Genomic DNA, 25,650 nt, shown 5'->3' with positions numbered 1-25,650 from the left:
ATTTCATCATTCAGTATTCCAGGTATTCCTCAATTAACTTCTTTTTGATCATCACAAATCCTCATTTTAATTTTTTTTTCTTACTTTTTGAATAAAAATAATTTTTCTATCACTACCCTTCTAATGCGCAACATGGGTCAAAAATGACCCGTATTCATTTCCTATGTAATTTCAATCATGGTTGAGTGTTTCTTTGCTAAATCTATAAAAGAAATGTATTTTATCATTCATTTATTCCAGGTATTCCTTAAATATCTTGTTTTTGATTGTCAAAAATCATTATGTTCATTTTTTTCTTTTTTACTTTATAAACAAACACAGTTTTTGTATGTCTACATCAATTTTACACACATGGGTCAAAAATGACCCGTATTCATTTCCTATGTAATTTCAATCATGACTGAGTGTTTCTTCACTGAATCTTTGAAAGAAATGTATTTTGTCATTTATTTATTCCAGGTATTCATTAAATATCTTGTTTTTGATTTTCTACAAATAATTGTTCATTTTTTATTTCTTACTTTATAAACAAACGCAGTTTCTACATCAATTTTACACACATGGGTCAAAAATGACCCATATAGAAATCTTTAATATTTGCAAATTTTTGCAAGTAGGAACATATTTACTGCAGACAACTGTTCATCTGCCACACATTTCACATCTTAACGAGGCTACTTTTGTATATTTCATGGATGCAAGTCTTATTATATTTAATATATTAGGCTATATATTTCATAATTTTTTATTTTTTGTCATAAATCAATGCAATTGGTCACCCTTTAAATCTGTCAGTGTTCTAAAGTGACCTGAATGAGTTATTATTTTCTATATCTCATATATTACAATAAATTAATTTCATCATTCATTATTCCAGGTATTACTCAAACAAATCCTTATTTAAATATTTCCTTTCTTTTTGAATGACATTTTTTTTTGTGTCATTATCTTTCTAAAGGCCAAAGTATACTTCGTGTTTTATGCGTACGTGAGGGTCAGCATACAGATTTTTGTAACTTTTTATAATTTCCACCAGATTTCTGTAACTGTGTATGTGCACATACACATTTAAATTGTGTTTGACTGTGCGCAAAGTATACTTTCAACTTTTTTTTACAGTGATGTCATCATCCACCTCAGTTCTGTTGAGGACCAGATGCTAACACTCTAGATAAAGAAAATCAAAAGCACAAGAATATTCAAATATTCATATTCAAATACACTTATTATATATTTTCACTGTTGGACAGAAACCTTGTTCAAAACTGTTACTTTTTAGGAACACTGATAGATGTAAAAGGTGACCAGTAGCATTGGTTTATGACAAAAAATAAAGATTATGAAATATAATATATAGCCTATTATATGAAATATAATATGACTTTCATCCATCAAATATACAAAAGCAGCCATGTTGAGAGGTGAAATGTTTGGCGGATGAATAGTTGTCTGCAGTAAATATGTTCCTACTTGCGAAAATTTGCAAAGGTTTCTATGGGTCATTTTTGACCCATGTGTGTAAAATTGATGTAGAAATACAAAAGTTATGATTTGTGAAAATCAAAAACAAGATATTTAAGGAATACCTGGAATAAATAAATGACAAATTACATTTCTTTCAAAGATTCAGCGAAGAAACACTCAGTCATGATTGAAATAACATAGGAAATGAATACGGGTCATTTTTGACCCATGTGTGTAAAATTGATGTAGACATACAAAAACTGTGCTTGTTTATAAAGTAAGAAAGAAAAAATGAACATAATGATTTTTGACAATCCAAAACAAGATATTTAAGGAATACCTGAAATAAATGAATGATAAAATACATTTCTTTCAAAGATTCAGCAAAGAAACACTCAGCCATGATTGAAATTACATAGGAAATGAATACGGGTCATTTTTGACCCATGTTGCGCATTAGAAGGGGTTTTCATAGCTTGTGCATCAAAGGGTTAACAAACAAACCCAAGTGGTGATCAGATTTTTTGTAGTATTTTGGTTAGTTTGGGATGTATTTTATAGTAGCTGTCTGCTTGTTGTTCAGTTAATGCTATTGTCTTTATTATTATTATTATTATTATTATTATTATTATTAATTCAGGATAAACTGATCTCTGTGCTTGCACAAAGTTTAGAAAATGGAGGACAGCTTCATTTTTAGATCATTCTCATTGAACCATCAATGTTGTTAATTAACTGTCAGTTTGCAGTAATTATGAAAACAGTCTTTAATAACAGTATGACAGGAATGAAAATGTGGTATTTTAACCATTTGAGCGGCTGCTTTCAGTAATGCTTGTAATACTAGATTGTGTTTGTCAATAAATGTATGACATAAAAAGCCTGTCAAAGCATTGAAATGTATTTTCTGCCATTACAAATATTTCCTTGTGCAGTTTTTCTGAGGAGAACCTCTATTGATTTAAGCCTTTAGGATACAGATGCAGTGGATTATGACAGTGTCAGAAGTGAGTTTGTAACTGTGTAGAATGTGCTTGTGAGCTCAGAACTTACATTGGTTTTTCATTGTAAATGTCATTGTAAATATGGTGTTGCATTTTAACTGTTTTTAATATCCAATCTACAGCAATTATCATAATCTTTTAAACTATTTCTGTGCTTGAGGCATTTGTGAGTGATGCAGAGATACTCAGAAATGTTTTATTTAACACAGCTGTAAAGGAACTGAGAGACCGCAGTCAGTTTCAAAGAAATAGAAGAGATAATGTCTATTTATGGGAATCATAATGAGTTTAATGATTCTGGTTCTTTAATGGTTCCATTAATGATTGAATGAATTCATTTTAATGAAGAAATATTTTTAAAAAATTCCACTGCCAAATTTAAATTTTAATGATTAACAAATGTCTCTTTACAGTGCTTGAAAAAGGTTTGAAATGGCTTTTCACAGTCTTTTTATATGCAACATAAATACAACCACGTTTATGTATGTCTCACACTTAATCAGTAAGCTGTGTTTGACCAAATAAAACTAACCTGCTCAGTAGAGTCATTTGTTGAATCAGATTGCACTTCTGTATGTTTTTGATTGAATAAAAAGGTATTTGTTTCATTCTGTGGTTTAGCGATGTTTTGTTGTTGCTGCTGAATAGTGCATTAAGGAACTCAAAATCAACACACACACACACACATATATATATATATATATATATATATATATATATATATATATATATATATATATATATATACACACACACTTATGTAGTGCACTATTTGAGTGGACAACCATAGTGTCCGAAACTAGTTGACATTATTCAATCCTATAATGCACTGCAAAATGAGTGTACAACAATGTACAATAAACAGCTATAGAATACCCATAATGCACTGTGAGGGTCATGGTGTCCATGACAGATTTTGAAATAAATAATTTCATTGCTAATGGAGTTTTCCAGTTAAGCTAAATATCAAATGATTATTAAAAAGTAAGCACAAACTATGCAAAAGCAGCAGCTCTTCCAGTAACAAAACAAATTCACTCGTCATTTTAATTCATTCTGACTTCAAGTAAATAGTGAATTAGGGTAGGGGATGATTTTGGAAACAGCCAGAGTATTTTAGTACAGTGTTCTATCTGTATCAATGGAAAATGCATGTCTGAGAACCATTAATGTCATTCATTTCCAGTATAAAAAATGGAACTGGTTCTAATAAAATCAGATTAATTCCATTATTTCAATATTATATGAACCTGAGATAACCCATTAACATTTGTGCACCTAAAAAGCTAATATTATATATATATATGTCATACATTTTATATTCTGTCAGATTCTGACATTCACAGTGCAAAGTTTTGGGAAAACTCCAGGAACAAATTTGGGAAACAACTGTCTGCAAGCATGCAAAAATGCATAGAACCGCATGTTTAATATCAGGTTTAACTTTATTTAAACATTTGTTGAAAACTAATTTGAATGTTTTTTACTCTAATAAATTATAATTATAACCAGGTGTGCTGGAGCATAGTTGAAGCTAAACATTTGTTACACTGCAGCACTAGTGAATTTGTAAATGTTTTGTAACTATAGCAAAAATGTGAAAGGAAACCCACTTTAAGAAACAAGAGGAACTGCCACCTGAATGTGTGAAAATTCACACCCATCAGTCTAAAATGGGTTCAGAGATGATCACAGTCCTCTGTGTTTAACCAGAGTGTGGTCAAACTAACTGAGTTGAAAAATAACTGAATTACATTCTCCCTATGGTGACAAAAGCATAGTAATACCAGAATTTTTTATTTTTATTTTGTGGGGGCATTTTTTGGTCCCCATGAGAAAAACAGCTTATAAATCACACACACACACACACACACACACACACACACACACACACACACACACACACACACACACACACACGTTGCAGATTTCTGTGAGGGTTGTGTTTAGGGTTAGAATATACAGTTTTTTAGAATATAAAAAATCATTATGTCTATGGAAAACCAACCCAAGTTGTGATATGATTAGGTTGAGTATCATAAAGTCTTGACTCTGCAATACTTGCAAACAAACTGAGTTCCAGTGTTCATTTATAGTTAAAACTTGAAATGATGTCACCATTGTGGACTCTAAAAAGGCGTATAGTGTCAGTGAATTATTATAGTTGTATTATAGTGTCAGCACTAAACAGTCAGTTCATCAGATCAGAGGAAGTTAACAAACACAGGAGGGGCTGATGATGTTTAAAGAAAGAACTGTATAAAGAAAAGACAGACTGACAGGAACAGAAAATGTCTGATCAGTGTCACATGTGTCTGCTGGGACTGATCATTCTCTGTCCACTTCTGACAGGTAAAAAAATCTTTATATGATCTATAAGATGGCTTGAAAGATCTGTATAATGTGAAGATCCAAATTAATTAATTTAATTCATTTAATTACTTTGGCTGACTAAAAGTTAGATTGAAGATTTATTTTTACTGATGTTCATGTTGTGATCGCATGTGCTGTTTTCTTTCACATTTCCTGTTTTCATTTATTGATATTTATTAAAATATGATCACTCAATGTTTCAGGTATGAGTGGAGCAGAAGTAACTCATGAGTTCAGGACTTCTGGTGAAAATGTCCATCTGCCCTGTAATAATGCTCTTTCTGGCTGCACATCAACTCAATGGATCTATAATAACAGACATTCAGAGACAGTTGAACTAATTGATGGAGGGATAAAGAAGAAGAATATAGAGAGACATGAGAGACTGAGTCTGGGGTCTGACTGCTCTCTGAACATCAAGAAAGTCACACAAGAAGATTATGGAATTTACACCTGCCGACAATATGTGAATGGACAAAAACAAGGAACTGATGCACCTGTTTATCTGCATTTTCTTCATGGTTAGTGTTTCTGTAAATTATATGATTATATGTTCAAGTTTAAAAGAACAACATTTTCCTTTTAAACTTATGTGTAATCTTAGGACTAAAATCTGTTGTATGATTTCTGTCTTATTTTCTGTTTCAGTCTCTTCATCATCCTCACAGACTGAGATCAGACCAGGCAGCTCTGTGACTCTCTACTGTCAGTTGTATTCATATGATAGATACCGTTGTGAATATTTGGTCCGTTCTGAGGGACTTCAGCTGGTCTGGGTGAATCAGGCTGGTGTGAATCTGATGACAGACTCCAGATATCAGATATTATTCTCCTCGACACGCTGTATCATCACTCTGACTACAACACTCCTGAATGAAGATCTCAACAGAGAGTGGAGATGTCAGGTTACTCAGAGAAATCAACTGAAGACCTTAACCACATATACTGTCAAGTATTCAGGTAAAACAATGTTCAATTTCAGAGAAATCTCTGATACAGAGACATGACATGATGATTAATAGTCATTAATTCAGAACAAACTGAAGGTTTATGGGCTCTAGATTAGTGTGTTTCACTCGTATATAAAGTGGAGAAACACCTTATTACCCCATTATTCGCTGAACAGAATTTCTGCTTCTTTAACTTCTTGGAAGCAAGATCATCAATGATGTTGTCATATCTACATTATGTCTTTGGTCTAAACCTTAGTAATATAGCAAAAATGTCAGAAAACACGTACCTTTAAAAACTGGAAATGAGCAAATATTATCTAACTGTTGAGATTTAATTCATGATAATGAGCAAGCACCATCTAATCATGAAGCTGCTCACATTCATGTCTGTGGTCTGGCTGTGTTTCTCCTCCTTGTCCTTTTTTGCAAGAAGACAAGTAAGACCCAGGCAGCCGTCATGACTCAATTAGACAGTTTTAGGGAGCTCCTTGTAGCCTGAGAGGGGTTACACAGCATATACAAGTAAAAATTTCTTAGTAAACATTCTATTTGGATTGTTTTATTTTAAAATATTTTTTAAAAATCTTCAACAATTTTAAGATTGAATTAATTTGATTTTCATCAGTTTCTCAAACCCCAGTTTAAGAAAATGCACTTCACATTGTTGATAACATTTTCTTTCTCTTTCCACTTTTATATCAATATGCTACAAGATTGTTTTATTGAAATCAATGTGACAAATGAGTTAGGTCAAAAGTAATCAAAAAGTAATCAGATTATATTACCTAAAGTAGTACAATTTATCATGTAATTTGTATTCAGTAATGGATTACAATTTGTAAGTAATCCACCCAGCATTGGTTATGATCGAGTATGACAATATGATGTTAATGTCCTGCATCTGAACATTCATCTTCTGCAGCTCCAGTCGATTCAACAACACTGATTCCAGTCAGAAACTCAAACTCTAAGAAATCAAGCCGAACTACAGCAGCCGCTCCAACAACAAAAGGTACATGATCAGTTACACACCATCAGTCTCTCACTTCAGCTCTCACAAACCTTTTATCATCACACTTTATCTGGAAAGTAACTCTGTAATCAGATTTGTCAATGGGTCCTGGGGCCTTGTGTTACATACAGTAAAACTTTAATTTTATCCATAAAGTGTGTGTATGCTCAAATGTTTTCAGACTTGTAAAACTATAAGCTAAGCCAGAAACTGTGCAAAATTCCCTTTAGAAATCCCACCCCATCCCCTCCCCAAAATAACCATATGGAACTTACAACGCCTATAGTTTTACTGTGCATATTCTCATCTGCATATTAGTTCCATATGAATATTTCCATCCATGTAACACCATGTTTAAAGGTACAAGACACTAGGACAATATGAGATATAGGCAGACTGTAAATGCTTCTGCCGTCACACTGCTAAAATCATTCAGTAACCGTGTCTTGTTTAAAATAAAAATATTCAAATATCAGTAAATTTCAGATAAAAAATGTCCCTATGTTTTCCTATTGGCAAAATGAATATACCAAAATTAAACTGAACAGATTATGTTGCAGTGTAACAGTTCTCTAACATCAGTGCCTTTCACAGAACATTTTAGAAAGAAATCGTGCAACTCTTGCCGTTTGCTTCAAAAATGTTTGGAAGACTGCGGATTCATGTGGAAGGTGTTATATTGTCTGCACAGGAGATAGCACATCTGCACGCGGTGCAGCAGCAGTTGCACAGTTCTGTCATCAGACCTATAGATGGAACGGTTGACCACCAAAAGTGTCAGTGAGTGTCTGTCATTATACTGCCTGTTGCCGGGAACACACTACACTCGAGGAACTTCAAAATGTATTTTAAGTGCCTCAAAGCTCTTTCTCCTATAGTGGGGTTACTGGTGGAACCATTGACAGTCTTTGCCGTTCTTGCAGGAACTTATGGGATCCTTTAAGCACTTTGTATTCAGTTCTGAGGTTCTGAAGTCACCTTTTTATTACCATGAGACCTCAAATTCCAAACGAACAAAAATTACTGACATATTCATTTTCTAAACATCATGACTTACAGTAGGAATAACTTCCCTTTAATTAGGATTAGTTCACATCAGAATTTAAATTTCCTGATAATTTACTCACCCCATGTCATCCAAGATGTTTATGTCTTTCTTTCTTCAGTCGAAAAGAAATTATGGTTTTTGATGAAAACATTCCAGGATTTTTCTCCATAGTGGACTTCAACAGCTACCAATAGGTTGAAGGTCCAAATTACAGTTTCAGCGCAGCTTCAAAGGGCTCTACATGATCTTAAACAAGGAATAAGGGTCTTATCTAGTGAAACAATCAGTCATTTTCTAAAATAATTATATTATTTTAGAAAATTTTAACCATAATTGCTCATCTTGCACTGCTCTGCGATGCGCCATGCACTACGTAATCATATTGGAAAGGTCACGATGTAGGTGGAAGTGCCACGGTAACTTAAAAAATGCAAAATTGTCTGACATTGTTGTTTTTTTTTTTTGGGTAAAGGCCGTTTGACTTAGTCTTTGAACGTTCGCTTTGTAAGCACTTGCTCAGTACTTCCACTTACGTCACACATGACCTTTCCAACATGATTATATAATGCGTGGCACATCGCAGAGCTAGTGCAAGATGAGCATTTGTGGTTAAAAAGTAGAATTTATATTTTTATTAGAAAATGACTGATCATTTCACTTGATAAGACACTTTAATAGTGAAGTGAACTAATCCTTTAAAGGCCCACTGAAGTGCCTTGAAACACGCAGCATTATTCATTGTGTTGAAGTAATTTCAACTGAAACAGGAAGACAGGGCAGGACATATCGAACAGCTCCTCCCCTTTTTTAAAATAACCAGTTGCGTTTCGTTTATATCACAGCTCAGCCAGAGCCATTGAGCTCTGTAAAGCCTCAGTTTCCTTCTAATCTCTAACCGTTTCTCCTCCTAATCTCCTCCATATCGCTTTAAAATATAGCATTCTGTGCTGAATTTAAATGGGTCCGATACCTTTTGTGGTCTGATATGATCCGCTCTGTGCTCTCATGTCTCTGGGCCGGAGCAGAATGTGTGTGCGCTGCGGTTCATGTCACACTAACATGAAACCAGACTTCATTCGCCTCAATGGAAAGCATATTTACACTGTCTTATTCGTTCCCTATCCCCTATATAGCGTACTATGTGCCATTCACTATGTAGAAAATAGTAAATGTATGAACAAGTGACCGATTTCAGCCGCAGATTCAGGATGTAACACATGATGGGGTAAGTTGTAACACAGTTTAACAAAAGAAGCTTCAAAACACAATATGCTTCAAAAGTAGGTTTAATGAAACAATCCATAAGATCAATCTAAAACTAAAATTATTATAAAGAAACAGTCCATAGTTGTATAAGGGGATGGTTATTGTAACACTTTTTAAAGATGTGTTTACCCCTTACACCCCTTTAGCAGGTTAAAAAAAACATTCTTATCCCAAAATCATTCTCTCTCTTTTTTTTTTTTTTTTTTTATAAAAGCACATGCTTTTTTCCACCCTTGATAACCATTCGTAAGGGATCTGAGAGGAAGTGGGTAAACACTGAAATGATTTTAGGACTTTATGATTGGTGGTGTTACAGCTGTCCCCATGTTACAATAATACCGGTCTCCCCTACACATATTTCAATGCTCATTTTGTGCGTATGCAATGCTTATATATCAGGCCACAGGTCCTTTGATAGATGGATTGTGAGTCATGACCATACAGTCTGTTGTCTGTATAAACAGATCTATCAAAATAATCATAAATCATCAACATTAACAGAAATATTGAAACATACAAGCAGGGTTGCCAGGTTTTCACAACAAAACCTGCCCAATTGCTCCTCAAAACATTCCAGGGACTACTAACATTATTTTGGGTCAATTTAAAGGTGCCATAGAACGCTTTTTCACAAGATGTAATATAAGTCTAAGGTGTCCCCTGAATGTGTCTGTGAAGTTTCAGCTCAAAATACCCCATAGATTTTTTTTTTTATTCATTTTTTTAACTGCCTATTTTGGGGCATCATTAAATATGCGCCGATTCAGCCTGCTTTCCCTTTAAATGCTTGTGCTCCCTGCCCCAAGCTCACGACTCTATAATACATTGCATAAACAAAGTTCACACAGCTAATATAACCCTCAAAATGGATCTTCACAAAATGTTTGTCATGCATGCTGAATGCATGCATCAGATCATGTAAGTACAGTATTTATTTGGATGTTTATATTTGATTCTGAATGAGTTTGATAGTGCTCCGTGGCTAAAGCTAACATTACACACTGTTGGAGAGATTTATTAAGAATGAAGTTGTGTTTATGAATTATACAGACTGCAAGTGTTTAATAATGAAAATAACAATGGCTCTCTTGTCTCCGTGAATACAGTAAGAAACTATGGTAACTTTAACCACATTTAACAGTACATTAGCAACATGCTAACGAAACATTTAGAAAGACAATTTACAAATATCATTAAAAATATCATGTCAGTTATTATTGCTCCATCTGCCATTTTTCGCTATTGTCCTTGCTTGCTTACCTGTATAAAGTCTGATGATTCAGCTGTGCACAGATCCAGACATTAATACTGGGTTGTCTAATACCTTGAACATGGGCTGGCATATGCAAATATTGGGGGCGTACATATTAATGATCCCGACTGTTACGTAACAGTCGGTGTTATGTTGAGATTCGCCTGTTCTTCTGAGGTCTTTTAAACAAATGAGATTTATATAAGAAGGAGGAAACAATGGTGTTTGAGACTCACTGTATGTCATTTCCATAAATAACTCTTGTTATTCAACTATGCCAAGGTAAATTCAATTTTCAATTCTATGGCACCTTTAACCCGCAGCAATAGTATAAAAGTAGCCCAATTTCTCTGGAAAACTGTGGACTTGGCAACACAGCATACAAGGCATGATGCAGTGTATATTTGTAATGATCAATTTCAGCTGATTAAATATGATCTATTTCTACAGGAGGCTATTAATATAGCTCCTAACTTAACAGAAGACTTTGAGGATACAAGGCAGTTTTTGCTAACCAGAGATGTTGAATAAAAAGCAAGACAATACAGTATTTCCTATATTTTGATTTTATATGATGCATCTGAACAAAAAAAAAAAACTCTTTTAAAAACTCCCTTTACAGGTAATCGGATCATTACCTCAAACTCTGGTATGACTTCAGCTGCACACAGATCTTCAGTTACACAGCAAGGTATTTATGTTTGTCTTTCTCATTTCAGTGCTTTACAGAGTAACAGTAGAACTGCTATCTACATATTCCTTTGTTGAGAGAGTACAGCTTTTCACAAACCTTGTGACAACAACAGTTAAAATAAGTCGTATTAAATATTTTAAATAGTTTGTAAAAGTAATGTCTATAACCATGTTTTTGTGTGATCAGTTAGTATTTTTGAATTTACACATCATGGCACATCTGTAGCATCAACTACAGAGAAAACACAGATTCCAGCTACTGCACCAAAGTTTGAAGTCTCTATGGATGCTGGATCATTATTCAGAGGTATGAAATGTCTTTGTATTTTTTTTTTTCATGCTGATAACTCTATACCATTATTTTAATAATGTGAATTTAATGGTTTGTAAATTTACAGTTTCATTCTCTTCTTTCTTTTCTATTTTCTCTATCATCTGTCCACACATATTTCCTGTAGTGATTATGATTATTGTTGAGACTGCAGTGTTTGTTGCTCCTACTGTGATTCTTCTTCAGATCATCTGTGCAAGAAGAGCTGGTGAGTTTTGAGCAACAAATAATCTGATGATTCACATTGATCTGTAACAGTCTTCAAACATAGTAAAACTTACGAGAGATCGGTAAATTGTATTTAATTATTTTGTAGGGAGGAAGGACTCGCACCACCCAGAGGAAATATAGATGCCTACAGTATTAGAATAAAAACAAATAACAGGCAAATTACAGCAAGATTTATCTTCATGTTTGTGAATATTATCATTTTCCAGTGCTAAATTTTGTATAGACTGCTTTAAAAATAATTTTAAATAAAGTGATCAACAAAACAAGACAGTTACCTTAATAAACATGAATGGTAATCATTCATCATAATAACAGAAATTATAATATAAATACATGGTAATTTCACTTTTCTAACTTTCCTTCCTCTAATCTTGAAACTTTTTACAGCAGGCTTTTTAAATGTTCAATATTCATTTTAAATTATGATACCACGAGTGTGTTAATTATCATGGCATATGTACAGATGTATTTTTATATCTTTGATTTTTTTTTTTTATTATTTGTATGCTGATCATTTCAATGCAAAGTCAAATCTTTAATTATTTTTCCTCCTAACCCTAAATAAGAAAATGTATGAATGATTGTCTTCCACAACCAACATGCTTCAAAATGTTTTTCATGTCATATCATGCATAAATATGAATTCAAAAAATTTAAAACATCTTTTTTGCTCTTCAAATATGTGCTGAAAAACAATAGATATACAATAAAATTCATATCTCTTGGCTGACTTTGGATAAGCTGAAATTAGCCATTTAAAACTGAAAATTAACTCAAAAATACCTTTTAAAAAGGAAGAAACCTGATTGTTATTGTTCACTTCTCACATCATAGCCTATGATAATTATTCAGTTGAGACTTGCATGTAATCAATAAATTAATTTAAAGAAATAATCAATATTTCTCTTGTATCTTTTCATGTTGTCATTGTTGCAGTGAGCGAATCACACAAAAACTTCAAGAAGCTAAATAAAAATTATATTTCCTGCCATCATGATGTGTCAAAGTTGGAAAGATCAAAACATTTTTATTTTAATCTCATCTTTGAGTTAAACTCATATGAGCAGACAGTGAGAGGGTCACTATTCGTTCCATCCAGATAAAGTCCTGGCACGAGACTGAGACAGCAAGGCTGTTTTGAGCTGTAGTTTATCTGGACCAATTGAGACATGTTGTCAGCGTTATAGAACGACACCTGCTTTCTCTCACAGTCCAGATACAATCCTATTTTCTGTGGTTTGTCTCGAGTACTTAATGGAGTGTCCTTTCCATCACAGGACAGAACATATCCTTTATTGTGTTTAAGGTGGAGCAGGATCTCACTCTCACCTGACTTTGTTGTCTGTTTTTCTGAACTCATCTTAACTCCCACAGTCCAGTCTGGCTTTTTTCCTACCTCTATTTCCCAGTAGTGCTGGCCAGTTTGGAAGTTTTCCACTGAAACTGTACCTGGATTAAAGTCTTTATACAGACCAGACATTCTGTCAGCTTGTCGGACTCTGGCGCCCCCTGGAGACACTTTTAAGTATGACTCTCCAGGATTTTTCAGGGTTAAACTCTCAGGAACTACAGCACAGACAGAGAGAAACATTATTAAACGAAGAATCAGTTGTTGAATGAGACATTATTGCAGATCTTGCATTGAATATTCTGGTTATGTTTAGCATAAAAGTATAACTTCTGCAATTTTTTCCCCAAACCACTAAATGTACAGTTCCCTTTCGATACTTCACTCGTACTGCGTATGGGGGAAAAGTCTCCCTTTTTCCCCGCTACTGAAGCCTTTTCAATAACGCAGTGCAGCAGCATCGTCATTGGTTCACTCATTGCAAGTCGTTGAACCAATGACGGCGCGGCTTGGCTGCGCGGCCTATGGCGAGAGAGCGCGCAAACTTTCCCGCCGAAATGGGCGGGGTAAAGCCCTATATAAGTGAGCGTATCACCATAGGCCACTCAGTCCTTTCTCCTTCAGCGACGACTCGTCTTCTCCTCGCTGATCCTCGCTGAAGCCTGCTCGCCTGGAAAGAAGCTCGCCACCTCGGAAGAAGCTCTGCCGCCGTCGACCAGGCCCCGCAGCGCACCCTGCTGAGTCGCCGGATTCGCCAGCGCCTTCGCCCTCGTCGACTGCCGCCTGCGCACCGTCGACCAGCCGCCTCCCGCTTCCTGCTTCCGGCCCGGTCTCAGCACGTCTCCTGCCGCCATCAGGCGCATCTATTTGAGCATTTTTCCGCGGTTTACTAACCGCTTTAAGAGCACTTTCCACAACGGTTTTCACCGCTTACGGCCCTCGCCGTTCTAAGAGCCACACAATCGCCGTTTTCACGGCACCCCGGCATTTTTCAATGCCCCACCACTGCACTACGTGCAGAGCCCCTCTGCACGATGCAGACGGCCACGGCGAGTGCGTTGGATGCTTGGGCAAATCCCATGCGGATGACGCGCTTGCTGGGGGCTCATGCCCGCACTGTGAGTGCATGAGCCTGGCGTCCTTGCGCTCTCAGGCTGCTTTCTTCAAGGGAAGTGACCCTGCCGATCGCGCCCTCCTCTCGCCTTCCTCCCGCGAGCCGGCTAGGAAGAGACAGCGGGGTAGACCAGTCCAGTGCACAGAGTTGAGCGAGCTCACGTCGGCCCAATGCCCACATGCCTCACCTTCTCCCAGCAGAGAGCAGTCCCCGGTTCTGTTCTCCCACCCCGAGCAACATCCCTCAGCGGATGCAAGCGACCTTGTCTCGTTCGGCGGATCTGATGAGGAGCAGCTCGACGACTCCATGTCTCTGGCAGCCTCCGATACCGAGCACTGGATGGGCGAGTCGGACGACCCCACCCCCCTGCCCCCCCTGGAGCCCATTGATCGCGGCGCAGGTATGGACGCCGAGCTTTTCCGCGTCCTATCTAAGGCCGTGGAGGAATTGGACCTCGACTGGGCTCCACCAGAGGAGCCATCGCGAAGCCGCCTGGATGAGTGGTTTCTCCCAGGCCGCCGCCAAGCCCCTCGACAACGCTCGGCCCCGTTCTTTCCTGAAGTTCATGAGGAACTGGCCAAGTCATGGTGCACTCCATACTCAGCCCGCCTGCACACGTCACACCGGTCAGCCCTCACCTCAGTCGATGGCTCGGAGGAAAAGGGATACGAACACCTGCCGCCCCTGGATGAAGCAGTGGCTGCCCACCTCTCTCCGCCCGCGGCTGTGGGCTGGAAGACTAAGCGTTCCCTCCCGTCCAAGCCCTGCAGGACCACCTCCGCCCTCGCAGGAAGAGCGTACGCCTCTGTGGGCCAAGCTGCCTCAGCACTCCATTCTATGGCCATCTTCCAGGTCTTTCAAGCCAAACGTCTCCGCTCCATGGATGAGTCTGGCGTTGAAGAAACTGCCTTCAGGGACCTCCGCAGCGCGACTGACTTAGCCCTGCGGGCCACGAAGGCCACGGCCCAGGCCATTGGGAGATCGATGGCCAGCCTGGTTGTATTGGAGCGCCATTTATGGCTTAACCTGACGGAGATCAAAGATCAGGATAAGACGGCCTTCCTGGATGCACCCGTCTCCCCGTCAGGACTCTTTGGACCAGCAGTGGAAGGGTTCACAGAGCGCTTTACGGCAGCACAGAAGTCTTCTCAAGCGATGAGACATTTCCTGCCCAAGCGTTTTGCAAGCCCTTTCTGTTAGCCCTGCATGCCTCGAATTTGGGCCAGGTGACTCTAGAGTTGTGCTGAAACCTAAGGTGGGCTACGTTCCCAAGGTGCTGTCTACACCTTTCAGATCCCAGGTCATTTCGCTCTCTGCACTTCCCCCCTTTCCGGGCGAGCAGGAGCAGGAATTGCTTTGCCCTGTCAGGGCGTTGCGCATTTATATCGAGCGATCTCGTCCTTTTCGGCAGTCTGATCAGCTCTTTGTTTGTTTTGGTGGCCGCACCAAAGGGTCTTCGGTCTCAAAACAGCGTCTTTCACGTTGGATTGTCGACGCTATAGCTCTCTGTTACTCCTCGGAGGGCACCCCTTGCCCCATAGGAGTAAGAGCCCACTCCACTAGGGGTATGGCCTCATTTTGGGCCTGGTCCAGTGGAGTTTCCATTAAAGACATTTGTGAGGCGGCCGGCTGGTCCTCGCCGTCCACTTTTGCCAGGTTTTATCAGTTGGACGTTCTGACCTTGCAAGCTCGGGTCCTTTCAGCGTGAATTCGCGGCCCTAGGAGTTCCGCTTTTTGCGCAAACCCGGGAGTTTCTCCTTCGTAGTGCAACAGGGGTTACGGCGGCTTTGGCCTTCTCACTTGACAATTAGTCCCCTCAAGGTGTTCGGTCAGGTCCAGTCGTTCCCCAGCCGCGGCACGGCGTGGTTGAATTCATTCCCCCATACGCAGTACGAGTGAAGTATCGAAAGGGAACTTACTCGGTTACTAACGTAACCTCGGTTCCCTGAGATACGGAACGAGTACTGCGTTACTTGCCGTGCCACTGGGCTGCGGCTCAGTGTCGTCGCTTCAGTCGATATGGCCTGAGTGGCCTATGGCGATACGCTCACTTATATAGGGCTTTACCCCGCCCATTTCGGCGGGAAAGTCCGCGCGCTCTCTCGCCATAGGCCGCGCAGCCAAGCCGCGCCGTCATTGGTTCAACGACTTGCAATGAGTGAACCAATGACGATGCAGCTGCACTGCGTTATTGAAAAGGCTTCAGTAGTGGGGAAAAAGGGAGACTTTTCCCCCATACGCAGTACTCATTCCGTATCTCAGGGAACCGAGGTTACATTAGTAACCGAGTATTTCACATTAACTGTGCTATTTTTGGCTTATATTTTTAGTTTGAAAATGTCCTGTTGATTTACATTAATAAAATGCTTGATGTTAAATATCCAACTGAATAAATATATTCACTTCCCTTAATTGATACGCACCTTTTACCTTTCGTGCAATGAAAGTTAAAGTAAACAAGTGGAATCTGGACTTTTCCGTTCTGCCACAATGTCTTTGTGATATTTGCATCATATACTGATTTCTGATTGGTCATGTATTTTTAAGGTCTTTATTAGGGCGTCTTTTCTTTCTTCTATTTAATCATCTTTAGCTAGCTTTACATTGCAAATGTCTCAATTACAAATAAGGATGTCCAAGATTATAAAAAATGTGTTTTTTTTTTTGTTTTTGTTTTTTTTAAATCTATCAAATTTTTTAATAATTAAAAAAAATCTGGCCTTTTTTTCTTTTTTTCTTTTTTTTTTTTGACATTTCTTTCACTTTATAGCTGAACTTTAAACATGAATTGTTGAAAATGCATTGACTGTCATATTCTTCACCTGGTTTGATGGATTGCAGCATCTCCTTCCACACAAAGAACTGCATGTGAGTTTCATGGGGGCCAAGAAAGAGAGAATCGGGAAGCACAGAAAGATCTTTGACCCTTGACATATATCTGAAACAGAGAGTCAATTCAGCATCAGAAACTTCAGTTCTACAGAAATGACGGATGTGATTTAGGTCTAAATAACAACATTGCAGGTTATTTACTGGGTATTTGATGGTGTCTCAGTGGCTTTCTGCTTCATGTTCTTTGTCATTGGAAATCCTTTTTCATTCCACCACTGTAGACAAAAACAGATTAAAAAAAATTACTTATTGGCTGCTTTAGGTTGTGTACAGTATAAAAACTGTAATTTAAAATTAGTCCTAACTATACTTCCATGTGTGTTCTTACAAATTATTGTGACAACTATTTTTAAAAACAACTTAGCCCTTTAAAAACAGATGTAATCAAATGTGTTGTGACCTGTAGAAAGTGATCAGGTTGCTCGATCTCCAGAGCTGACTGCAGAATAATCTCCATTTCTTTGTTCTCCATAAACCTTCTGTTTATCAAAGACTGATTCTTCTGCATGACTTCTATAACTTTCTTCTCCTCCTTCTCCAACTGTTTCTTCACCTCATCCTCTTTTTGTTGTAAGAACTGGTGCATTTCTTCAAACTGAGCAGAGATCTGGGCTGATAAGGTTTTGGATTTATCCTAAATAGAGAAAAAAAAGATCTTAGTTTGTGGCTGTAAATTAGTAATAATATAACAAATATTTTACAAGAATTTCATTTTCTTTATATTGTCAGGACAGTTGCATCACCCTCTTTTTTACTTTATGTCACCCAAAAACTATAAAAATTAATTTTAATTTTTAAATTATAAACTAGCTCATGGTCATATAAGGAATAAAGAAGAAGAAAGAAGAAACTAGCTCATGGAAGAGGTGTATTCAAGACACTATGTATGAACTGTTTTAATGTATTTCTGAATAAATTAATTGATAGGCCAGAAAGATTAATACAGACATGAAATGTGGAGCCGCTGGTACCTGTGCAGATAAATCATTCCTTATATTTCTCTTTGTTTATATGCTTTGATACCTCAGTTTTAGTGATCTCAGTAGTCTGTTGTTGTATCATGTAATCCAGCTGTCCATTTTCTTTGGCAAGAAAACCCAAAGCAGTCTTCAGCTCCCCCTATAGAAAAATACTCCTCAGGCATGATTTGAAAAACACTAACAAAAAACAATAAATGTTCTCTGGATATCTTCAATTAAATAAGCCTGGGATTCAAATTTAGAAACATAATTATGCCATGAATAACATTACATGAATAGCATAGGTTGAAAGACACTTGAAAGCAAGAAAGCAGCTCTTAATCCGCAGTGCTTTAATCAGGAAGTCACATGTGACTCATATGTAAATGACCGAGTTTTACCTTGTTGATCTGCGCAGCTTCTTTCACAGGTTTAAAGACGTGGCCTTTGTGTTTGTCTCCATCCCTGCAGATGACACACACCAGCTTCTGATCAGTCTCACAGAACAGTTTAAGCTTCTCATCGTGTTCAGAACACATCAGCATCTTTTCCATTTCTGGAGAATTTAATGCTTGTGTTCCTTCTTTAGATGTGGATCTGTCCGATTTCTGCTCAGCAAGGTGCTCTCTCACTGTCGAGGTCATGTTCCTCAGTAAACGGCTGGATTTCAGGTCTTCTTTGTTATAAGGCCTTTGGCATTCTGGGCAGGCGCTTGGTCCCAGGCTGGCCTGCATGTGACCGGTGATGCATTCCCGACAGAACGAGTGTTCACAAGAGAGAGTCACTGGATCCGTAAAATCACTCAAACACACGGAGCACTTTATCTGCAAAGACAAAGGAGAATACATTTTAGATTCCTTCTGGTCAAGATCGTGTTCTAAGCAATAAGCTCTGTTTTGGCTGAATAAATCTTTCTTCCAAAGATGATGATGTTATTTTCTCAGTTGTGTTTGTTCTTATACCAAGACTTTGCTTCATAAGTGAACACTTTCGGTTTTCAATACTTTTAAATTAGGTTTGCGAAACTATTGTTCCTCCCACTGGTTGTATAACATGGAAAGTAGCCAAACTGGAATATCAAACCTTATACCTATATGCAAATGTTTCTCTTTAGAATAGAGACTTGGAATATATTGTATCAGCACAAACACTTTTCAGTCAATGCATGTATTAAGCTTAAAGACATGCCTATTGTTAAGTATGTTCCTAACCTTTTCTCTGTAACATTTACATAAGAGCTGAACAAATGGTTTAAACATTTTGTAACCCCACAAAAATAACCCAGTGTAATTAGGGAGAAATTATATGGTTGTTTCACACGAAAATGAAAGTTCTGTCATCATTTACTCATTCTCAAGCTGTTCCAAACTGGTATGAGTTTCTTTCTTCTGCTGAACACAAAAGAAGATATTTTGGTGAATGTCAGTAACCAAACAGTTGATGGGCCCAATTGACTTCCTTAGTATTTTTTTTTCTTTTCATAGTATGGAAGTCAATGAGGCCCATCAACTGTTTGTTATATATTTATATAATAACATTAAAGCTTCAATATGTAAGATTTTTGCAGTAAAATATCCAAAAACCACTAGGCCAGTGTTATATATTTTGTTCAGTTGAGTACAATATTTGTAAATCGCAATTTAAATTGCGATTTTAACCAAAGATACGGGACGTGTACGGGAGTCGCCTGTCAATGGCATCATATCCGCGTTTTATTTTGTAGAAACCATGGAAACTCTTAAGACGCTTTAATATATTACATGTTTTATTAGACAAGGTAACAACTGTTTGGTTACATTTATAGACAGAAAACGAATTATTGTTATGTAGCTCAACACGTTTAAATCTTATTGTTTAAATCTAGTTTTTCCAAGAGTACCATGCTTTTACCATGCCTCAGATAAAAACACTATTTTGTCAAGTAGCTATTACAGCATTTTCTCCATCATACAATACGTTTTAAAATTAATTGCATGCCATTTATCAACACAAGCCACCCAGCATTTATTAATATGAAATTCTAAATTTGATCTAGCTTACTGCAGTGTGCAACAAGTGTATCACAGCAGCCGACGAGCAAACGCTAAGAGTAACGTTATAACATCATTTTCAACACAGTCAAATGTATCTAACATGATAAACACTGCTGTGTTACCTCATACGCTTGACCGGAAGAAGCAGAAGCAGCTGTCGCATAATAAAAGTTCTGCTGCTCGCGAGGTGTCACATTCGCCTCTCATTAGCAATCTCTCCAGCGGCCTCATTCAGCTCTGTCACTCAGCCCTGCGCTGCTTCATGCTACAGTGACATTAATAATCTCATCCATGAATATGATTTCTACCCGAGTCCCGTCCTGATGCTTTTCCACTGGCTGTGAGGTGAAGATAACATCTTCCAAGATTCCGCGCTCAAACTCGGTGTCATCTAGCTACACCTTTGATCTGAATAGGCGACCTCTAGTGGCGAAAAATCTACATATTGTAGCTTTAACCTAATAAATGTTGTAAAATTGTTGTTGTTAGTATACCTCATGCAGTCACAAATACTAACAAATATTGCAAATTGTCTACAGTAGCCTACTGTTTTATAAAGGATCTTTGATTTTTTTTCTCCCCATGAATTCAGTGCAGAAGTATGTAAAACATTCTGTTCCATAATGCGAGAGGGTGTGATCTCACTCAATAAAAGACTGAACAAACTCTACAGCTTCATTGTTTCATCAGGAAAGTGTTTTCACACTAGTCTGACTACAACAGGGGAAGCGTTCTGTTTGTCACTGAACATCAGAGGATTCTAAACAGAGAAATTTCATGGCTTCAACGCTGTCTCTCCACCTCATGTGCCCAGTGTGTTTGAGTGACTTCAACGATCCAGTAAGTTTGCCCTGTCAGCATGTTTTCTGCAAACAGTGTATTACAAGTCATTTGGAATCAATTGAAGGTGCTCACAAATGCCCGGAATGCAGACAAATCTTCACCAGACAGGATGTTAAAGGTAACCGAGTTCTGAGAAATGTTGTGGATGCCGTACAACAACAGCGCAAGACAAAACAGCAGACTCCAAGGACAGCACAAGAATTGTTGTGTTCTGAGCATGAAGAACAACTCAAACTTTTTTGTGAGAATGATCAGAGATTGGTTTGCCTCATCTGTAAGGAGGGAGAGAAACACCGTGGACATGATTTCAAGCCTGTAAAAGAAGCTATGAAGATCAGTGAGGTTGTATATATGTGCAATGTATACTATATAAATAAACAAATAAAAGAATGTGACGGAATGAAACTGTAATGACAACTTTTTGTGTAATAATGTGCTTTTGTTGATGCTATTGTTCATTTAGAATGTGGTGAGAAAAGCATTGAGATTTATTGTGGAGGACAATAAACAAGTGGATGACATGATCTTGATCCAGGTGCTTGAAATTACAAAATCTAAGGTACGTTATTTAAAGAAATTATTGTTTTTTTTCCTTTCATGTTTTTCAGTCTGCCAATCTATTAAACTTTGTGTATCACATTTCTTCTACAATTCATATAATGTAAATGCACAGGAAAGGGCCAAATGTCTTGAGGAAAAGATGCATGCTCAGTTTAACAAAATGCATGACTTCTTGAGGGAAAAGGAGAAAGAAATTATGAGACAGCTCCAGAAGGCAGCCAACAGTGCTGAGAAATCAATGCAGCAAAATGCATCATTGTTGACAAAGTTGCAAATAAATGGAAATAATCAGGTGTCCGTGTTGGAGTCAGGACTAACAATATGCCAACCTGAGACGTTTTTACAGGTAATCCTCTTCTATGTTCACAAATATAATACATAAATACAATTTTCTATGCTGTAATTTATTATATGTCATTTAATATTTCATTTTGGATTTCATGAAATTGTTTTCAGTGGTGGAGTGAAGAAGGTTTCCCTTTGGTTGATAAAATCACACTCAGTGAGAACAAAGGCATCGAGTCTGCCTTGGCATCCAAGTAAGATGTAAAATGCATTTTTGCAAACATTGTTTGTCCTCTTTTGACACTTACATGCTTAGCCAAGACTCGAAAGCTGTCTTTTCACTGGCTATCTGCAACCACAATTCGCCCTCTAGTGGCAGTAGTAGTGAACTTTTAGCCGTTGTGAGTCTGTTTGGCTGCATTTACTTGGGGTGCTTCTCAGTTTTCAAAACCATCCTTCTTCGTTTCCTCGCTCCTCTGTCCTCCAGCCCATGACCTGTAAACCAAGCAAATTCAGCCATCTTAAAGCACATTTCAATTCTCTAATTGAACCATGAGGAATGAGGGAGCTAAGCATCTTGAGCGGCTTGTTTTTTTCTCTCTCCCCAAACCAGTTCAGCGCAAACTCCACCCCGCAGCCGATTCTAAAGACTTCATTTTATTTTTTTCAATATCTATATTTGTCCATATTTGTTTTTTGTTTTGTTTTTTTGCTCATGTCTTAGTACTTTTTTGTTTGCCTAAATAAAAAAAAAATTTTAAAAAAGAAAAGATTTCATTGGTAATGTCAATTACAGTGCTGACTGACAAATACAAGACCCTCCAATGAAAGTGTTCCTGCATTCCATTCGGAAGGGCTCATCCCTATGCCCTAATCCAGAGGTCTTCACCCCTGCTCTTGTGGACCCACTGTCCTGCAGAATTTAGCTCCAACTCTAATCAAACACACCTGAACCAGCTAATCAAGCTCTACAGGATCGCTTGAAAATCACAGACAGGTGTGCTGAAGCAGGTTTTAAATAACTTTTTCAGGACAGTGGGTCCCCAAGAGCAGGGTTGAAGACCTCTGCCCTATTCCTTCAAAGAGTTTACCCTCCAGAGTGAGAGCTTCGAAGGGATGAAGAGTGTAGGGGTCAAAAAAAAAATCTCCGTCATCTTAACGAGACAATCAAGGAGGCATCTTCGTCGCACATTTTGTACGCTGGTACACCCCCCCCCAAAAAATACGCTCTGAACAATGAGTTGATTGTGCAAGCTGCGTCTTTTGTTTAACATTATTTATTTATTTTTGGTTTATCGCACCATATTGTATATTGTGTCTATATATTTGAAACATTTGAATGGACTTATAAAGGTAGCTGTAGTAAAAGTATCTTTGTTGAAGTACAATGTTGTTATGACCATAATAATTTACCAAATCTAACTAATATTACAATATAGAAAAATACTATACATACATTAGGTAAAATCGAACTCCGAGCCTCCTGTATCCATTATGTGATGTCAAACAAGTTCCCTGTACAAAGGATCATGGGGGCCTAAAGTATCCATCAGTGCCCTTTGAAGTGGCCAGTTTTGAGCACTTCGATTTGCAACGATCCTTCAATATGGCGGCCATGATTGTTTTCGGAGGGCACCGTGGCTTTAGGTCTGGATTTGCGCTGAACTGATGCACAGTGGTGCTTTCCAATACTCAAACTGGTGCTCGCCTAACCTGTGACCCGGAAACCAAACAAAGTAAGCCATCTTGAAAGACATCTCAATTCACTAATTGGTGGAAATGCACCAAAGCTGGTTTGCCAAACACCATTAAATTCAAAAGAAGAAGAATTCTCTAATTGCACCATGAGGAAGCGAGGAACAAGGAGTGAGGAAGCTTCCAGAGGAGCTATGAGCGAGGATGCACAGATGTATCCTATGTGGAAGTCTTTCTTGTCGAAAAACCTGATGCACATATAAATTCTCCTCCTCCTTCACATCACATCTTAATTCACACAAATGACTGAAATTACTTTTGGGGAGAACATGGGTTATGTGTTAACTTAAACATCCATCCATCCATTCTCCAAACCGCTTGTCTTTTGTATGGTTGTAGGGATGCATTTTAAACATGTTAAACATTTATTCTTTATTCTTAACCATCCAGTGTGACTTAAAGGGATAGTTCATCCAAAAATGAAAATTCTGTCAACATTTACTCATATCTGCTTGGTTACAAACATTCATCCAAATATACAGCAGAACAAAGAAATGTATACAGGTTTGGAACAACTGGAGGGTAAATGATGACAGAATTTTCGATTTTGGGTGAACTATCCCTTTAAATACATATACAAGTGGATGAATTTAAAACTATTATTTTCTACAGATTTAAATCAAGACTTGATGGTGCTAAAGTGATTTATGACCACTTCACCCTTGGCCCTTATGAAACTGACCTGCCACTAATAGTTTGGAGAGACATGCTAGGCCCTGTCAAACATGGTGAGTTGAGCCCTAATGAACATCTCTCATGGTATTTTTATGAAATTTAGCACTCTTATTATTTTGTTTCTGTTATTATACACAACCATATTTATGTCTAGGTCACCATATTAATAAACATTAAGTTTCATTTGTTTGAAGAATGTTTGCTTCCTGTAATCTTTCTTTCTTTAGACCTATCAGATACGTCTACAATAGACAAAGATCTGAAACTGGCAATCAGAAAAGACAGCCATCTGCAGTCTCAAGGGGAAGATTACTTTGCTAAATTTCAAAACTTTCACAACGGTTATAAGGACAATTATGTGGAGAACATACAACCTGGTCAGATGTACTGGGAGGTTGACATAGGAGTTGAACCAGGATGGGAACGTGGACTTACAGTTAGATATTACCCAAAGGAGAAGAATAGTTCTCTCTGGCAGACATTATTTTCTAAATATTTTGAGAACATATCTCTTTCAGTGAAAAATGACCGATTTTATGCTGTAAGGGGCAGTGAAGAAACCCTAATCGTCAGCCAGATTATACCCAGGAGAGTTGGGGTTTATGTAGACAGTGAGAAACGTCAGGTTGTGTTTTGCAATGCAGACAAAATGTCTCTCATTCACACAGTGTGTTGTGGAGATGAATAGATTTATCTATAAATCAAATCTTCTGTTTGTACACCTGCTTTGGATTTCTGAGAATCTGAAAAATGGTTTGGTTATCCTATTCATTTTTGTATAAATTATTGTTATAAATATGATGTTTTGATTTCTAAAAAAAAAAAAAAAGAAAGAAAATTTAAATGAATAAATATAATTTGAAGTGGTATTTTATTTCTATCATGTATAAGCCATAAAGCTTATAGTATGATTATGAATAGGGGATTTGTGATATGATGTTGTATTTCATAGTTGAACTGTATTTGAGAGTGTGATTTTTTTATATGTATATATAAATGTGTGTAGAAATGTACTGTGAAAGAGACCTTGCTCTGACAAATGCTCCTGTATTAACTGGCATATTCAAAAATGAAAAGGGACGCAACTGACACTGATAGGTCACATGATAATGACAACATGGCGAAGTACATCCGAATTAAATTCAAACTACACACATTCACACTATATAGAGCATACTTTTTTAGCGGTCTTGAAGTAATTACATATTGCTACTCCTAAGTATACTCAAGAGAGTATGCGATTTCGGATGCATCCCCAGAGTGTCATGTTCTGGTTTATTTTCTGTTCCTGGGACTCTTACGAGTTTGTTTCCTGTTTCCTTTGTTCTCTTGTACTGGTTTGTTGCTGTGGTTACTGATTATGTTGTTCACCTGTTTCTTGTTTAGTTCCATTTGATCCTGTATATTTATACTCGGTTGAATTTGCGGTTGTCTGCTTAATTTCCTGTGCTGTGCTCCTGCTGCCCAGTTTTGTTTTATTCATTTAATAAATCTGCTGCGATTAGATCTACGCATCTCATTTTCTTTTGTGGAACCAGCTGTGACACAGAGTACCAGA

At 37.5% G+C, this 25,650-nt stretch overlaps 3 protein-coding genes across 4 annotated transcripts; 2 read left to right on the top strand and 1 right to left on the bottom strand.

Moving 5' to 3' along the window:
• Positions 1 to 4,759: 4,759 nt before the first annotated feature.
• LOC125280807 lies at positions 4,760 to 11,827 on the top strand. Its single transcript, XM_048211553.1, has 8 exons — positions 4,760 to 4,820; positions 5,045 to 5,362; positions 5,490 to 5,811; positions 6,717 to 6,745; positions 10,995 to 11,063; positions 11,292 to 11,372; positions 11,524 to 11,604; positions 11,713 to 11,827. The coding sequence occupies exons 1-8, from the start codon at positions 4,760 to 4,762 to the stop codon at positions 11,745 to 11,747; spliced, it is 996 nt and encodes a 331-aa protein (XP_048067510.1). The 3' UTR covers positions 11,748 to 11,827.
• trim108 (tripartite motif containing 108) lies at positions 11,710 to 22,109 on the bottom strand. Of its 2 annotated transcripts, XM_048151987.1 has the most exons (7): positions 21,971 to 22,109; positions 18,342 to 18,764; positions 18,005 to 18,100; positions 17,382 to 17,615; positions 17,123 to 17,196; positions 16,912 to 17,027; positions 11,710 to 13,193 (listed from the first exon to the last, which is right to left on the bottom strand). In XM_048151987.1, exons 2-7 carry the CDS (start codon positions 18,672 to 18,674, stop codon positions 12,655 to 12,657), a joined length of 1,392 nt encoding a protein of 463 aa, XP_048007944.1. In that variant the 5' UTR covers positions 18,675 to 18,764; positions 21,971 to 22,109; the 3' UTR covers positions 11,710 to 12,654. The 2 variants fall into 2 exon arrangements, with proteins under 2 accessions (XP_048007944.1, XP_048007943.1); XM_048151986.1 differs by lacking the exon at positions 21,971 to 22,109 and having other exon boundaries at positions 18,342 to 18,934.
• Positions 20,568 to 25,598, top strand: LOC125242901 (zinc-binding protein A33). The gene is made up of 6 exons (XM_048151988.1): positions 20,568 to 21,158; positions 21,280 to 21,375; positions 21,490 to 21,723; positions 21,834 to 21,916; positions 24,030 to 24,145; positions 24,320 to 25,598. The coding sequence occupies exons 1-6, from the start codon at positions 20,751 to 20,753 to the stop codon at positions 24,778 to 24,780; spliced, it is 1,398 nt and encodes a 465-aa protein (XP_048007945.1). The 5' UTR covers positions 20,568 to 20,750; the 3' UTR covers positions 24,781 to 25,598.
• The last annotated feature ends 52 nt before the right edge of the window (positions 25,599 to 25,650 follow it).

This window comes from Megalobrama amblycephala, linkage group LG13 (assembly GCF_018812025.1).
Source record: "Megalobrama amblycephala isolate DHTTF-2021 linkage group LG13, ASM1881202v1, whole genome shotgun sequence".
Classification (NCBI taxonomy): Eukaryota; Metazoa; Chordata; class Actinopteri; order Cypriniformes; family Xenocyprididae; genus Megalobrama; species Megalobrama amblycephala.
Note: the sequence above shows the minus strand (reverse complement) of the source record. Positions and strands in the feature narration are given on the sequence as shown.

Coding starts and splice junctions, on each gene's coding strand:
- LOC125280807 (XM_048211553.1), top strand. CDS start 4,760: ATGTCTGATCAGTGTCACATGTGTCTGCTGGGACTGATCATTCTCTGT. Junction 4,821..5,044: donor TCTCTGTCCACTTCTGACAG/GTAAAAAAATCT, acceptor TCAATGTTTCAG/GTATGAGTGGAGCAGAAGTA. Junction 5,812..6,716: donor AAGTATTCAGGTAAAACAAT/GTTCAATTTCAG, acceptor CATCTTCTGCAG/CTCCAGTCGATTCAACAACA.
- trim108 (XM_048151986.1), bottom strand. CDS start 18,788: ATGTATTCTCCTTTGTCTTTGCAGATAAAGTGCTCCGTGTGTTTGAGT. Junction 18,101..18,341: donor AAGCTGCGCAGATCAACAAG/GTAAAACTCGGT, acceptor ATTTTTCTATAG/GGGGAGCTGAAGACTGCTTT. Junction 17,197..17,381: donor AACCTGATCACTTTCTACAG/GTCACAACACAT, acceptor TTTTGTCTACAG/TGGTGGAATGAAAAAGGATT.
- LOC125242901 (XM_048151988.1), top strand. CDS start 20,751: ATGGCTTCAACGCTGTCTCTCCACCTCATGTGCCCAGTGTGTTTGAGT. Junction 21,376..21,489: donor TTGAAATTACAAAATCTAAG/GTACGTTATTTA, acceptor GTAAATGCACAG/GAAAGGGCCAAATGTCTTGA. Junction 21,917..24,029: donor GAGTCTGCCTTGGCATCCAA/GTAAGATGTAAA, acceptor TATTTTCTACAG/ATTTAAATCAAGACTTGATG.